The sequence below is a fragment of the Heterodontus francisci genome, chromosome 25 (assembly GCF_036365525.1).
Source record: "Heterodontus francisci isolate sHetFra1 chromosome 25, sHetFra1.hap1, whole genome shotgun sequence".
Lineage (NCBI taxonomy): Eukaryota > Metazoa > Chordata > Chondrichthyes > Heterodontiformes > Heterodontidae > Heterodontus > Heterodontus francisci.
The window spans coordinates 15,297,567-15,313,859 of NC_090395.1; the positions used below are offsets into that span (position 1 = coordinate 15,297,567).

The 16,293-nt window shown below is 42.9% G+C and overlaps 1 protein-coding gene across 1 annotated transcript in view; it reads right to left on the reverse strand.

Annotated features, from left to right (window-relative positions):
- kdm5ba (lysine demethylase 5Ba) overlaps window positions 1-16,293 on the reverse strand; it is a 206,015-nt gene that overhangs the window by 102,724 nt on the left and 86,998 nt on the right. Inside the window, 2 exon segments of the mRNA XM_068056906.1 lie at window positions 810-960; window positions 5,059-5,180. Coding sequence (XP_067913007.1) covers window positions 810-960; window positions 5,059-5,180 — 273 coding nt within the window.

Consider the following 16,293-nt stretch of genomic DNA (forward strand, 5'->3'; position numbering starts at 1 on the left):
TACCGGGAGCAAATGCAGGTCAAGGAAAGGTGAGTGAAAGGTGAGGAAAGCAGGATAGGACAGAGACAACATTTAACACGAGGGTGTGAGTTAGCATAAAGTGATTTAAAAACCAGAGAAATATTTGATAGTAAAAGTTTTTAAAACTGTAATTATTTTTTATTCTAACAAAACCAAACACCTTATTGTGGGGAGGGGGACACTTTTGAAATGTAGTTCAATTTTTTTCTGATTAAGTTTATTGTGGCAAGTTATTTTTCAGAAACCAAAAAAATTCCCTACTTCTGCATCTAGTGGACAGCAGAGGTGATGGAACGTAATAAAACAGTTACAGTCACGAAAATAATTCCACAGGAATCAACAATTTTCCTCTTAAGGTGCAACGCCCCATTATCTCTAAAATTTGGGCTGAATCCAGTCAAGGTTGACAAGACAAAAAAGTCAATATCTTGTATGAAGTATATTTGGGTATCTCAGACCAATTCCTCATGGATGCAAATCCACTGCACAAAACTGACCACTCAACTCAGATACAAAATGGAAAAAATAAAGCCAAGTCGAAGGTGCTTCTGTAAGGTAGATATTCAGGCAGTGTAAAGGGGGTTTTATATTGCCTATGGCCCACAGTAGACACGACCTTGGAAGAACAGAATGCTTACAGTGGACAACAAAAGTGAAAAAAGTGTTTTCTACAAAATTGCTCACATTAATGTGCATACAGCAAAACGAGTAGCAAGTGAAAACCTTTTCCAATCAGGATTGCTCACCCCTAGTACATGTCACTGTGTCAAACCTACAATTTTACGCACCTGGTTTGTCGTTTATTATTAAGCAGTTGCTGGGCAACAGAGGCACACTTTTCTGCCTCTACAATAGCTTCCAGCAACTGTTTCAACAAATCATTTTCTGGAAACTTTTTCTTCTCTGCTTCCTCTACCATCGATTTGAAATCAGAGAGACCTGATCAGATGGAAATGATAAAGGCAATAAGTAAGAAAAAGACAACTCACCCTTTTTTTTTAGTAAAACGACATAAGAACTTAATGTCTCAGAAATAAATTTTAAAAATCACAACATTTTTTCTTCTTTAAGGCATGGCCCAGTACTTGTTGGTTACCAATTTGTAAACTGAAGAAGTTAAGGAAAGCATCAAACTTAAGGAAAAAGCACATAAATGTGCAAAAATGAGTGGCAGGTCAGATGATTGGTCAGAATATAAAGAACGGCAGAGAGTGACTAATAGGTTAATCAGGAGAAAGAAATTAGTAAAAACGGATAGCAAGAGTTTCTACGGGTATTTAAAAAGGAAAAGAGTAAGTAAAGTGAGTGTTGGTCCTCTAGTGAGTGAGAATGGGGAGTTAATAGTAGATAATAAGGAAATGGCAGATGAAATAAACAAATACTTTGCTTCTGTCTTCACTATAGAGGATACAAAAAACATTCCAGTGATAGCTGTAAATCAGGATGTGGAAGGAAGAGAGGAACTTGGTGAAATAACAATCACCAGGGAAGTAGTACTGAGCAAACTGATGGAGTAGCGGGCTGATAAATCCCTGGGTCCTAATGGAATTCATCCTAGGGTCCTAAAAGAGGTGGCTAATGAGGTAGCAGATGTGTTGGCGTTAATTTTTCAAAATTCACTAGATTCTGGAAAAGTTCTATCAAAAGTAGCAAATATAACCCTTCTATTCAAGAATGGGGGGAGGCAGAAAACAGGTAACAATAGGCCAGTTAGCTTGACATCTGTCGCGGGAAGGTGTTAGAATCGATCATTAAGGAGGTTATAGCTGGACACTTAGAAAAACTCAAGGTAATTGGGAATAGTCAGCATGGCTTTGTGAAAGGGAAATCATGTTTAACCAATTTATTGGAGTTTTTTTGAAGGAGTATTATGCGCTGTGGATAAATGGGAGTCCGCTGATGTCTTGTACTTGGATTTCTGGAAGGCATTTGACAAGGTGCCACATAAAAGGTTATTGTGCAAAGTAGGAGTTCATGGTGTAGGAGAAACAAATTAGCATGGATAGAAAATTGGCTGACTGGCAGAAAACAGAGTATGCATAAATGGATCCTTCTGAGTGGCAGGATGTGATGAGTGGAGTTCCGCTGGGGTCTGTGCTGGGGCCTCAACCTTTTACAATTTATATCAATGGCTTAATGAGGGAAACGATGGCATGGTAGCTAAATTTGCAGATGACACAAACATAGGTAGGAAAGTATGTTGTGAAGAGGGCATAAAGAGGTTGCAGATCGATATAGATAGGTTGAGTGAGTAGGAAAATGTGAAGTTGTTCACTTTGGCAGGAAGAATAAAAAAAGCAGAGTATTACTTAAACGGAGAACGACTGCAGAATCCCAAGGAGCAGAGGAATCTAGGTGTTCTAATGCATGAGTCACAAAAAGTTAGTATGCAAGTACAGCAAGTAATAAAGAAGGCTAATGGAATGCTATCCTTTATTAAGAGAGGAACTGAAAATAAAAGTAAAGATGTTATGCTTCAGTTATACAGGGAATTGGTCAGAACACGTCGAACACTATATGCAATTTTGGTCTCCTTATTTAAGGAAGAATGTAAATGCATTGGAGGCGGCTCAGAGGAGGTTTACTGAATTGATACCTGGAATGAGTGGGCTGTCTTATGAGGAAAGGTTGGACAGACTAGGCTTGTTTTCACTGGAGTTCAGAAGAGTGAAGGGAGACTTGATTAAAGTTTATAAGATTCTGAATGGTCTTGACAAGGTGGATATGGAAAAGATATTTCCTCTTGTGGGTGAGTCCAGAACTAGTGGGGCACTGTTTTAAAATTAGGGGTCGCCTTTTTAGGCCAGATAGGAGGAGAAATTTTTTCTCTGAGGGTTGTGAGACTTTGGAACTCTCTGAAGGTGCTGTCGAGGGAGCCTTGGCTGTTGCACATTGCTGCCACAGTGCGCTGGTGGTAGAGGGAGTGAACGTTTAATGTTGTGAATAGAATGCCGATCTCAGGAGCTACTTTGCCCTGGATCGTGTTGAACTTCTCAAGTGTTGTTCGAGCTGCACTCATCCAGGCAAGTGGAGAGTATTCCATCACACTCCTGACTTGTGCTTTGTAGATGGTGGACAGGCTTTGGCCATCAGGTGGTGTTACTCGCTGCAGAATTCCCAGCTTCTGACTAGTTCCTCATCAATGATAACCCCCAGGATGTTGATGGTAGGGGATTCAAGGATAGTAATGCTGCTGAATGTCAAGGGGAGAAACGTTAGCCTCTCCCTTGTTGGAGGTGGTCATTGCCTGGCATTTGCATGGTGCGACTGTTACTTGCCACTTATCAGTCCAAGCCTGAATGTTGTCCAGTTCTTGCTGAATGTGAACACGGACTACTTCAGTATCTGAGGAGTCGCAAATGGTACTGAACATTGTGCAATCATCAGCAAACATTCCCACTTCTGACCTTATGATGGAGGGAAGATCTTCGATGAAGTAGCTGAAGATGGCTGGACCTAGGACACTACCTTGAGGAACTCCTGCAGTAATGTCCTGGGACTGAGATGATTGACCTCCAACAACCCACCACCAACCTCCTTTGTGCTAGGTATGACTCCAACCAGCAGACAGTTTTCTCCGATTCCCACTGACTCCACTTTTACTAGGGCTCCTTGATGCAATGCGTGGTCAAATGCTGCCTTGATGTCAAGGGCAGTCACTTTCACCTCACCTGTGGAGTTCAGCTCTTTTGTCCATGTTTGGACCAAGGCTGTAATGAGGTCAGGAGCCGAGTGACCCTGGCGGAACTGGTAATAAAACTTTTATATCCCATTTTAACCTTGTGTGAACACACCTTTAGGTCAGCACACTGAAACACTTTATTTTATGTGCAATCTTTGTTCTATCAATGATGTAGGTCTCCTGTCTCCATTTCTCAGGAAGTTATATGTTTTCCTTCAGTAGGGTGGAGATTTTCTATCATAGAAACATAGAAAAATAGGAGCAGGAGTAGGCCATTCGGCCCTTCAAGCCTGCTCCGCTATTCAATATGATCATGGCTGATCATCCAAACTCAGTAACCTGTTCCCGCTTTCTCCCCATAGTCCTTGATCCCCTTAGCAAGAAAAAAAAATCCAGCCATTCTTTTTCAGTTAACTGTAACTATAGGTATCTCTTTGCTGAATATAAGGAGCGAAGCAAGAATCTTCAACTGGCAAATTTAGAATGCAAAACAAGAACAAACAATTTGGGACCAAGTGTGAAAGGCAATAACTCTCAACTTGCTAAAGTTCCAAGTTGAAGCTTTAAAAAACTTGTAAGAGGCTATATTATAAACATAGATGAACACACAAGAAAGTAACAGTTAAAATGTATTCCAAATTCTTCTGTTGATTCAATAGCAATATATAAATTAATCTGCACGAAATTTTAAATGGTCTCTGTTTTCCTTCTTTCCCTATCTTTCTCATTTATATGTGGAGGTAAAACTGAGGAACAATGTTTTTTATCTTTCATATACTATAATACTAGGCACAGTCTGATGGCATAAACAAGGGACAAGGCCCTGTCTTTGAATTAGCATTACAGTAATTAAGAATACCAGACCTCATCCACTCCCATAAAACATAAATGAGCTACGACCCACCTTTTGACTAAGGCAAGTTGAACAGTGCAGGAAATTACCAAAACAGATATCAGAGAACAATTACTTGGGGTCAGAGGGTAGTAGGGTAGGTGGTTGGCATAAAAATGAGGAACAAAATCAAGCATTTTCCTCCCCATTCTTCCATACTAAGAAGGGAGTATTTTTTCTCCCCTTTCTTTCACAATTCCTGCAATATAGCTGAAAAGTGCTCCCAAATATCCACCAGTATTCACTCTATAGACAGTCTAACATCTGTGCAAGTGGCCTTGAGCAACACTCCAAGTATTCTCTGTTTCTATTTGAAAATACCTTCATTTCCACTTCCTGCTTCATCACAATTGCCAAGATAGAGAACTCTGCATCTAATATCTTGCCAGTCAATGGAACAAGTGCACTGGAGCCACACAACACTCTGCCACAGGTACCATCTATATAAAATTTCTATACTTACTTTTCTTATCATCTTTTGCTTCCAGGAAATCAGTCACTTTGGAAGACCATTCATCATAGTCTGCTACATGTAATTTTAATGCACTCAGAATCGGATAGAGATCATCCATGGCATAGCGATACCTGGATGAAAACAGAAAAATTGAACTCAGTAAAGGAAAGGAAAGGATGTGAAAATATTTCATCATAAACACAGAATCAATGTTTAGAAATTTAATTGATAGCATAGACATCCTGCAGTAGCAGGATGTTCATGGTTGTACTCTGCTGGTGAAACATTTTATTCAAGCCATCTCAAATCCATGACTGCTGGTCTATTGTATCAAAATACTACAAACATCAATTCTTTGACCATAATGTATATTTATAATCTTTGTTCATACTAAATGTATACAATCTTAAATTATCATTCAAAAAAATAACACAAGTAAGGCTAGTAAACTAATTTCCCAAATGACCTTGCCTTTCAGGTTTTAGTCTCAAACCAATAAAACACCACTTCAAAGACAGGTAATCGAACCTCATGCATCATCACTAGCATTTGCATGAGCAAGACCAAAGAAAGATGAATGTATAATAGGCTCAGGCAAAACAGAAGCATTACAAGAATATGACTCTTCCCCTCCTCAGCAAATGGAGTCTAAGGCTTTTATAATTTCTTTTCAACAATTTTTTGCTTTTTGGCAAACAACCAAGTAAAACCAGAACATGCAGGGACTAGATTGGTGTCGGCTACACACAATGCACAGGGAATAGGTGAGTGACGGTGTCATGGTCCTGTAGTTTTTTTCCCTCCAGGAATATGCGGTTTGCCAGGGATCAGTATTGGTTTAAGAACTGGCAAGCCTCAGGAGGTGCATTTTCGGTTGCCATTAGAAACAGCCATTTGGAGACTGCGATTCAAAGGGTACATTCCCATTACCATAGATGCAGCGACTGGGAGTGAGTAGCAAGTGATACATTTGTTACAATTCAATTTTAAACTAGCTTTTAGTTGAAGACAGTTTGTTCTAACAGAACACACAGCCACAGAGGGCATAGCTGTGGTGTCAGCACCTGGAAAAAGAGTTCTCAGCCATTTAAACTGAACGAATAGGAATTTAGTCTGTATATTATCTCTCAAAATTCTAAAATATCAAGCCAAAACAGAGATCTCTGGTAATTTAAACTGAAGTGAAGGAAGTTAGACTGTGACAATCTTTTATCCCGCAAAAACTCTAAAGTCAGATTGATTCTGTTGAAAGTGTTTGCAAGTCATTAATTGTTGAAATTCACTGGAGAAGGAAAGCAACATTCTGTGAGGACTTCAAGCAACATTGGACTGTAAATTTGTAAGGACTCTAATTTTTTCTATTTTAAATGTTGTTTATATCTTCATCGTGTTTAAGAATTTAGTTTTTTTTAAACAAAGTTAATTTGTTGATTGAAAGACACTTAGTTTAGTTAGCCTCATTCGGGGGTTAATAGATGGTACAATTTGGCTGGGTCTTTCTTTAATTTGGAAAGTTTTAAATGATATGTTAGCCGATCTGTGGAGCGACGGGATTGAATTAGCAGTGCGTTGGCCCCACCACAATTAGAATCGTATATTTTGATTGGGGGCTTTGACAGGAGCGGTCTATCGTAACACACGGGTACACAAACTGCACAGAGAATAGGTGGACACTGAGTACAGATATGCTTCTTGATTAGCAAGTAAATAGCAGTCAACATGGATTCAGAACAGGAAGATCCTGCCTGACCAATCAACTTCTTTGAGGAAGTAGCAACCCAAGAGGACTGCTGAAGACCCGACTGACATGTTGCATCTCTGCTTCTAAAAGACCTTTCAGAAAGTTCCACATGGAAAGGTATTTTATTCAAAATTGCAGGGATTCAAGGTAAACTTAAGGAATAGATAAGAAAGTGGCTGAAGGATGGAAAATTGAGTCTTGCTGCACGTGGGTACTGCTTCAGTATCTGATCAACTGTGCATAGAGCAGAATATTGTAATCATCAGCGAACATCCCCACTTCTGACTTTGTAATGGAGGGAACTGATGAAGCAACTGAAGGTGGTTGGGCCCAGACAATCACCTTGACAAAGTCCTGCAGCTGAGCCTTCAACAAGGACAACCAACTTTCTTTGCGTCGGGTATGACCCCTTCCAGTGGAAGGTTTTCCCCTGATTCCCATTGACTTCTGTTTTACTGGGGCTCCTTGGGACCATACTTGGTCAAATGCTTCTTTGACGTCAAGGGCTGTCACTCCCACCTCACCTTGTAGTCTCCAGGAGGATGTGGTCTGGAAAATTGGAATACATCTCTGACTTGCATTCTACTCTTCTGACTGTGTAGTTGCATATTCTGTTGGCCTTGTTGATTGCTGTTTTAAAGGTGCTATGTTGGAGTGGAGTGGGGTAACTCAAGGGTTGATGTTGGAAGCAGTGTATAATTTGTATAAATGACCTGGATTCTGAAACCAAATGCTAAGTGGCCAAATTTGCAGATGATACCAAACTAGGAGGCTATGAAGTGAGAAGAGGCAGCTCAGAAATTACAGAATGAGTTGGACAAAATTTGTAAGTGAGAACAATACCTGATGAAATATAGTGAAGCCCAGTAGAAATTACTGCGCCTCGGAAGGAAAAATAGGTAACGCATTGCCTCTGTGCATGGTATTGAAATAGCCAGGAGAGAAAGTGACCCAAGAGTCCTAGTAACATGGCGCTGTAGGTTCAATCAATATAAAGCAGTAATCAACAAAGCCAACAGAATATCCAACTACACAGCCAGAAGAGCAGAATGCAAGTCAAAGATGTATTCAAATTTTCCAGACCACGTCCACCTGAAGACCAAGTTGCTGAAGGCCAATCATTTCAGCCGCAGGGGTCCGTCATGGTGTTTGTCGAGGCACAACCATCTTCAGTTGCTCCGTCAGTTCCCTCCATCACAAGGTCAGAAGTGGGGACGTTCACTGATGATTGCAATATTCTGTTCTATGCACAATTCTGCAGAAAATGAAGCAGTCCGCACCCACGTGCAGCAAGACTTAGACGACATTCATAGGTTCACTAATGTCCTTTAGCGAAGGAAATCTGCTGTCCTTACCTGGTCTGGCCGACATGTGACTCCAGACCCATGGCAATGTGGTTGACTCTTACATGCCCTCTGAAATGGCCGAGCAAGCCACTCAGTTGTATCTAACCACTACAAAGTCAATAAAAAGGAATGAAGCCGGACAGATCACCTGGCATCGACCTAGGCACCGGAAACGATAACGGCAAACCCAGCCCTGTCGACCCTGCAAAGTCCTCCTTACTAACATCTGGGGGCTTGTGCAAAAGTTGGGAGAGCTGTCCCACAGACTAGTCAAGCAACAGCTTGACATAGTCATACTCACGGAATCATACCTTACAGACAATGTCCCAGACACTGCTATCACCATCCCCGGGAACATCCTTTCCCACCAGCAAGACAGACCCACCAGAGGTGGCGGCACAATGGTAAACAGTAGGGTGGGAGTTGCCCTGGGAGTCCTCAACATCGACTCTGGACCCAATGAAGTCTCACGGCATCAGGTCAAACATGGACAAGGAAACCTGCTGATTACCACCTACCGCCCTCCCTCAGCTGATGATTCAGTACTCCTCCATGTTGAACAGCATTTGGAGGAAGCACTGAGGGTGGCAAGGGCGCAGAATGTACTATGGGTAGGGGACTTCAATATCCATCACCAAGAGTGGCCCGGTAGCACCACTACTGACCGAGCCCTAAAGGACATATCTGCTAGACTGGGTATGCAGCAGGTGGTGAGGGAACCAACAAGAGGGGAAAACATACTTGATCTCGGCCTCACCAATCTGCCTGCCGCAGATGCATCTGTCCATGACAGTATTGGTAGGAGTAACCACCGCACAGTTGCTGTGGAGACGAAGTCCCGCCTTCACATTAAGGATACCCTCCTTCATGTTGTGTGGCACGACCACCATGCTAAATAGGATACATTTCAAACAGATCTAGCAATGCAAAACTGGGCATCCATGAGGTGCTGTGGGCCATCAGCAGCAGCAGAATTGTACTCAACCACAATTTGTGTCCCCCACTCTACCATTACAATCAAGCCAGGAGACCAACCCTGGTTCAATGAAGAGTGCAGAAGGGCATTCCAGGAGCAGCACCAGGCATACCTCAAAATGAGGTGTCACCCTGGTGAAGCTACAACACAGGGCCATCCGCGTGCAAAACTGCATAAGCAACATGTGATAGACAGAGCTAAGCATCCCATAACCAACGGATCAGATCTAAGCTCTGCAGTCCTGCCACATCCAGCTGTGAATGGTGGTGGACAATTAAACAACTAACTGGAGGAGGTGGCTCCACAAATATCCCCATCCTCAATGATGGGGAGCTCAGCACATCAGTGCGAAAGATAAGGCAGAAGCATTTGCAACAATCTTCAGCCAGAAGTGCCGAGTTGATGATCCATCTCGGCCTCCTCCTGAAGTCCCCAGCATCACAGATGCCAGACTTCAGCCAATTCGATTCACTCCACGTGGTATCACGAAACGGCTGAAGGCACTGGATACTGCAAAGGCTATGGGCTCTGACAATATTCCAGCATTAGTACTGAAGACCTGTGCTCCAGAACTTGCCACGCCCCTAGCCAAGCTGTTCCAGTACTTCTACAACACTGGCATCTACCCTGCAATGTAGAAAATTGCCCAGGTATGTCCTGTACACAAAAAGCAGGACAAGTCCAACCTGGCCAATTACTGCCCCATCAGCCTACTCTCAACCATCAGTAATGTGATGGAAGGTGTTATCAACAGTGCCATCAAGCGGCACTTGCTTCGCAATTACCTGAGCACTGACGCTCAGTTTGGGTTCCGCCAGGGCCACTCAGCTCCTGACCTCATTACAGCCTTGGTTCAAACATGGACAAAAGAGCTGAACTCCAGAGGTGAGGTGAGAGTGACTGCACTTGACATCAAGGCAGCATTTGACCGAGTATGGCATCAAGGAGCCCTATCAAAACTAAAGTCTTTGGGAATCAGGGAGAAAACCCTCTGCTGGTTGGAGTCATACCTAGCACAAAGGAAGAGGGTTGTGGTTGTTGGAGGTCAATCATCTGAGCTCCAGGACATCACTGCAGGAGTTCCTCAGGGTAGAGTCCTAAGCCCAACCAGCTTCAGCTGCTTCATCAATGACCTTCCTTCAATCTTAAGGTCAGAAGTGGGGATGTTCGCTGACGATTGCACAATGTTCAGCACCATTCGTGACTCCTCAGGCACTGAAACAGTCCGTGTAGAAATGCAGAAAGACTTGAACAATATCCAGGCTTGGGCTGATAAGTGGCAAGTAACATTCGCGCCACAAATGTGCCAGGCAATGACCATCTCCAAGAAGAGAAAATCTAACCATCTCCCATTGACATTCAATGGCATTACAATCACTGAATCCCCCACTATCAACATCCTAGGGGCTACCATTGACCAGAAACTGAACTGGAGGAGCCATATAAACACCGTGGCTACAAGAGCAGGTCAGAGGCTAGGAATCCTGAGGTGAGTTACCCACCTCCTGACTCCCCAAAGCCTGTCCACCATCTACAAGGCACAAGTCAGGAGTGTGATGGAATACTCTCCACTTGCCTGGATGGGTGCAGCTCCAACAACAGTCAAGAATCTCGACACCATCCAGGACAAAGCAGCCTGCTTGATTGGCTCCCCATCTACAAACATTCACTCCCTCTACCACCGACACACAGTGGCAGCAGTGTGTACCATCTACAAGATGCAATGCAGCAACGCACCAAGGTTCATGAGACAGCACCTTCCAAACCCGCGACCTCTACCAACTGGAAGGACAAGGGCAGCAAATGCACCACCGCCTGCAAGTTCCCCTCCAAGTCACACACCTTCCTGACTTGGAACTATATCGCCGTTCCTTCACTGTCGCTGGGTCAAAATCCTGCAACTCTCTTCCTAACAGCACTATGGGTGTACCTAGCCCACATGGACTGCAGCGGTTCAAGAAGGCAGCTCACCACCACCTTCTCAACAGCAATTAGGGATGGGCAATAAATGCTGGCCCAGCCAGCGATGCCCACATCCCATGAATAAATAAAAAAAAAGTAATTTTAGGACAGATTGAGAGGACAGGCTGCATAAACAGAGTCAAAAGGTTGAGGAATGAAATTATAAAGGAATTTGAGAGAAACTGTTTCCTCTTGTGAAAGATTACAGTACAAGGGGCCATGATAAATTTAGAGCTGGGCTGTTTAGGAGTTAAATCAGGAAGTACGTTTTCACTGTAATGGTAGAACAAATCTGGAGCTCACTCACCAAAAGGATGCTCGATCAATTTAAATCAAGACTGCGATCACAAAATTTTCATTGAGTAAAGAGATATGGAGCAAAGGTGGGTAAATGAAGTTGAGGTACACACAATCTAATCGAATGGCAAAACAGGTTTAAGGTACTGAATGGCTGACTTGTGTTCCGATGTTACGTGTTAGCCATTCTCATGGTTAGGAACTGAAAGCACAGTGCCAAGTTGATAATTTCCCGTAGTGGGTTAGGGTACTTCACTCGGTTCCTAAAATATATATTTACATTTATTTTTACTATGAGGATGGTATAGCTCAAACGGGTCCCAGTACGTACAAGTACTAGAGAGGCTATGGTGACCACATATGCAACTGAAACTTTACACCACTCAACTATCATCGCTCTCTTCTGCAGGATCAACTGCATTTTGCCATTAGCTTACATGTTCACTACTCAGTGTTAATGTATCCTTGTGAGAAAATAATGTCTTTGTTTCGGTAGTTGTCACAATTTAGCAGCCAACTACAGCAAGAAACTGCAGACCTAGCCTAATACAATGTTGCAAGATTTAATAGCTGTTCTAGCAACAAGATCAAAAGGAAAATCAAAATTTTCAAAACTACACCCTACTTCATGATTGGTTCAGCTCATTATTGTACCAAATGTGTTGATATTCACTGCTGGTCAGTGTGACTCCTAAACTTTGTGTTAAAGCCTGACTATTTGCTGAATACGGTACAAATCCATAATGACCATCTAATCTAACCTACTTATGTGGACAAACTGAAGGCATTGCTAAAGTTAACAACTGAAGCACAACATGACAAGCATAGAATAATCAAAACAAATCATGCATCAGGTTAAGCTGGTACATCTGTTACAACAGGTAACTGGGCAGTTACCCAAAGGAGAAGACAAACCATTGAATTCAAATTCAAACATCACAAGAACATAGGAATTGCTAGACAAAAAAAATCCTGGCCCACCTAGTTCATCCTCTCCCATCCTGGTAATCATTTAAAACAATGATAAGGGAGTTGTTGACTAATCAGAGCAATCAATTACCAATTAGTCTCAGACATGAGGCAAAGAAACACATTGGTGGATAGCTTTGGGAATCATAGCTCCAAAGTCACCTGCTCCTTCCAAGCATGGAACACTTACCATGGTTGGAATTTGTCGTTTGGGGGGGGGGTCGGGGAGAGCCATCCACCTGCCGAAAAGTCGGTGGCGAGCCCGCCTCCGCCGGCCTGGGGAGCCAGACCGGATTTTACGGTCCCCGGGCCTTTAAGTGGTCTTGGGCGGGACATCCACCTTCTTGAGGCAGGAAGTCCCACTAATGAAGCTGCCAGCCAATCAGCGGGTCGGCAGCTCTTAGTCCCAGCAGCACTACTGGGAGCAGGTGGCTACTGCTGGGACTACACCCAGCCATCGGAAAATGATTAAGGACAGCCCCGGAAAAAAGGCAAGCGGGGGGGGGGGGAAATGTTGTGCATTGCGGGTGGTTGAAGCTTCGGGGGCGGCCTTCCATAGGCCAGCCACAAGAAGGCCGCCTAGTTTCATCAGGCAGGCTTTCTGAGGCCTCAGCCACCTGCCTAGTGTAAAATACTCTGAGCGGTGGGCGGAGGTCCTTAAGTGCCAATTAATTGAGATCATAGAATTCCAGCCCATATCTCAAATTACTCATGTGCTATAACCCAAAATGTTATTTTCTGAAAGAAATGAATTTGTATCTGAATTAATCAGCGTTTTCTGATTCCAACTCGGGAGTCTGTCCATAGATTTACCACTTGCTCACTGAAATTATGTTTCTGAAGATTAGTTTTGAATTTACCCCTTTAAGCACAAGCCACGTCCTTTGGTTTTATTGTTTTGTACAAGGTAAAACAGCTTGCCATGGTCTACATTATGTAGTTCCTTTAGAATTCTGAAACAGTAGTCATATTATGTCTCAAAAACCTGTTTTCCTGCGAGAACATGGTCAAAAATCTCAGGCAAACCCTCCACCCCCTCAATCATTCTTATAGTCCTCTTATGTTTCCTCATTTGTTACAATATGAGACTACAGAAGGAACATTCAGGTTGCAGTCCCCGTCAGGCTTCATCTAGCCGGTGAATCCTTCTGGAATGCTACAGCCAACTTTCTGCCACCCAGATTGAGCCAAAGCCTGCATGGAACAGTGGCAAGGGAAGGTGGAGCGACAGGACAAGTAGCAGCAGCTGCAATATCCTTTTTATACTGCAACAACCAGAACTGTACACAGTATTCCAATGTGTTGTCACGCCATTGATTTTTAAAGTGACAGGATTACCTCACTACTTTAGCTCAATAGACATTACAGGCCATTCAGCTCAACTGGTCTATACCAGTGTTTATGCTCACCCCGAGCCTCCTCCCAGCTCCTCCTTCTCACCCTATCAGCATATTCTTCTATTTCTTTCTCCCTCATGTACTTATCTAGATTCCCTTAAATGCATCTACGCTATTCGCTTCAACTACTCCATAGTGGCGTAGTGGCTAGCACCGCAGCCTCACAGCTCCAGCGACCCGGGTTCAATTCCGGGTACTGCCTGTGTGGAGTTTGCAAGTTCTCCCTGTGTCTGCGTGGGTTTCCTCCGGGTGCTCCGGTTTCCTCCCACATGACAAAGACTTGCAGGTTGATCGGTAAATTGGCCATTAGAAATTGCCCCTGGTGTAGGTAGGTGGTAGGGAAAATATAGGGACAGGTGGGGATGTGGTAGGAATATGGAATTAGTGTAGGATTAGTATAAATGGGTGGTTGATGGTCGGCACAGACTCGGTGGGCCGAAGGGCCTGTTTCAGTGCTGTATCTCTAAACTATATAGTAGCATGTTCCACATCCTAACTACTGCCTGGGTAAAGAAGTTTTTCCTGAATTCTTTACTGGATACATTCGTGACCAACTTATATTTACAACCCTTAGTTTTGGACTCCCCCACAAGTGAAAATATCTTCTCTACATCAACCCTATTAAACCACTAAATTTAAAGACCTCTTTTAGGTCACCCTTCAACCTTCTCTTTCTACACCCTATTCAGTCTTTCCTGACAGTTATAACCTCTCAGTTCCAGTATCATCCTTGTAAATCTTTTTTTACATCTTCTCCATTGCCTCTTTATTCTTTTTATAATATGGAGACCAGAACTATGCCTTTTAATGCATCCCAACATCTGATTTGCTTCACTCACTGCCATCAAGCATTGTGGCGGTAGCTTCAACTGATTGTCAAGCAGGACTTCATCTCTTTCATTTTCTTTCCATTTAAGTAATCGTCATCTCCTGGATTTTATGTCCCCGTGAAACATTTTGGACCTCTCTACATTGAATTTCATCTACCCAATTTTTAAATGTAATCAAACCCTCCTGTAGCTTTGTATCATCTGCAAATTTAGACACTCCTAGCTCCAGATATTTTATGAAGAAATTAAACAAAAGAGATCTCACAACAAAGGCGGTGGCGTAGTGGTAATGTCACTGGACTAATTCAATTAATCTGGGAAATAAAAAAGCTAGTCTAATTATCTAATGATCGCCATGAAACCATTGTTGATCATTGTAAAAACCTATTTAGTTTACTAATGTCCTTTAGGGAAGGAAATCTGCTGTCCTTACCTGGTCTGGGCTACATAGGATTCCAGATGCACAGCAATGTGGTTGACTCTTAACTGCCCTCTGAAATGGCAATAAATGCTGTCCTAGCCAGCAACGCCCACATCCCACAAACGGATTAAAAAAAGACTACTGTGGGACCACACTTGTGCCATTCTCACTGGGTTTTATAGGTCAATCACTTACACAACCATTGTAAAATATTTCTACTGATGTGCCCGTTCTTTATTTCTAGTACCAGTCTTTCCAGTGGAACTGTAGCAAAGGCTTTAGTAAAATGCAAGTACACCATATCCACTGCCTTACCTAACAAGTTCCTTTAACACACCCTTAAAGAACCACCATTAGATTGGGAAAACTTTTATTAACTTTTATTGGCTATCTTTTAAGATTTTATTTCTATCCAGATGATCGTGCAGGCAGAATTGGATGACCTCTGAAACCTGCAGGGAGTGCGATGAGTCCACATGCATTGATTGAAATGCAGGCAGAATGTCAACTTTGTGCTGCGTGCGCATTACCATGGTTTTCTGTGTGCAGTCTGTACTCCCTGCATTGTTTGTTGGCTACACACAAGGGCTTCTATATTTTGAGTGCTTAGCATTACTTAAAGCTAGATCATAAGCTCATAAGAAATGGGAACAGGACTAGGCCATCGAGCCCCTTCAGCCTGCTCCACCATTCAGTAAGATCATTGCTGATCTGACTGCGGCCTTAACCCACTTTCCTGCTGGCCCCCCTGGACTTCCTTGTACACAAAAATCTTTCTAACTCAGCCTTGAATATATTCAATGACCCAACCTTCACTGCTCTCTGGGGAAGAGAATTCCAAAGATTTAACGACCCTCTGAGAGAAGAAATTCCTCATCTCCGCCTTAAATGCAAGATCCCTTATTCAGAAACGGTGCTCATTGGTTCCAGATTTCCCCCATGAGGGGAAACATCGTCTGAACATCTACCCTGTCAAGCCCCCTCAGAGTCTTGTGTGTTTCAATAAAATCACTTCTCATTCTTCTAAACTTCAATGCATACAGGTCCAACCTGCTCAACCTTTCATCAAAAGACAACCCCTTCATCCCATGAATCACCTAGTGAACCTTCTCTGAACTGCTTCAAATGCAAGGATATCCCTCTTTAAGTAGAGTCCAAAACTGTACACAGTATTCTAGGTGTGGTCTCACCAATGCCCTGTATGTACAGTTATAGCAAGACTTCCCTACTTTTATACTCCGTCCCCCTCAATAAATGCCAACATTCCATTTGCTTTCCTAATTACTTGCTGTACCTGTATGCTAA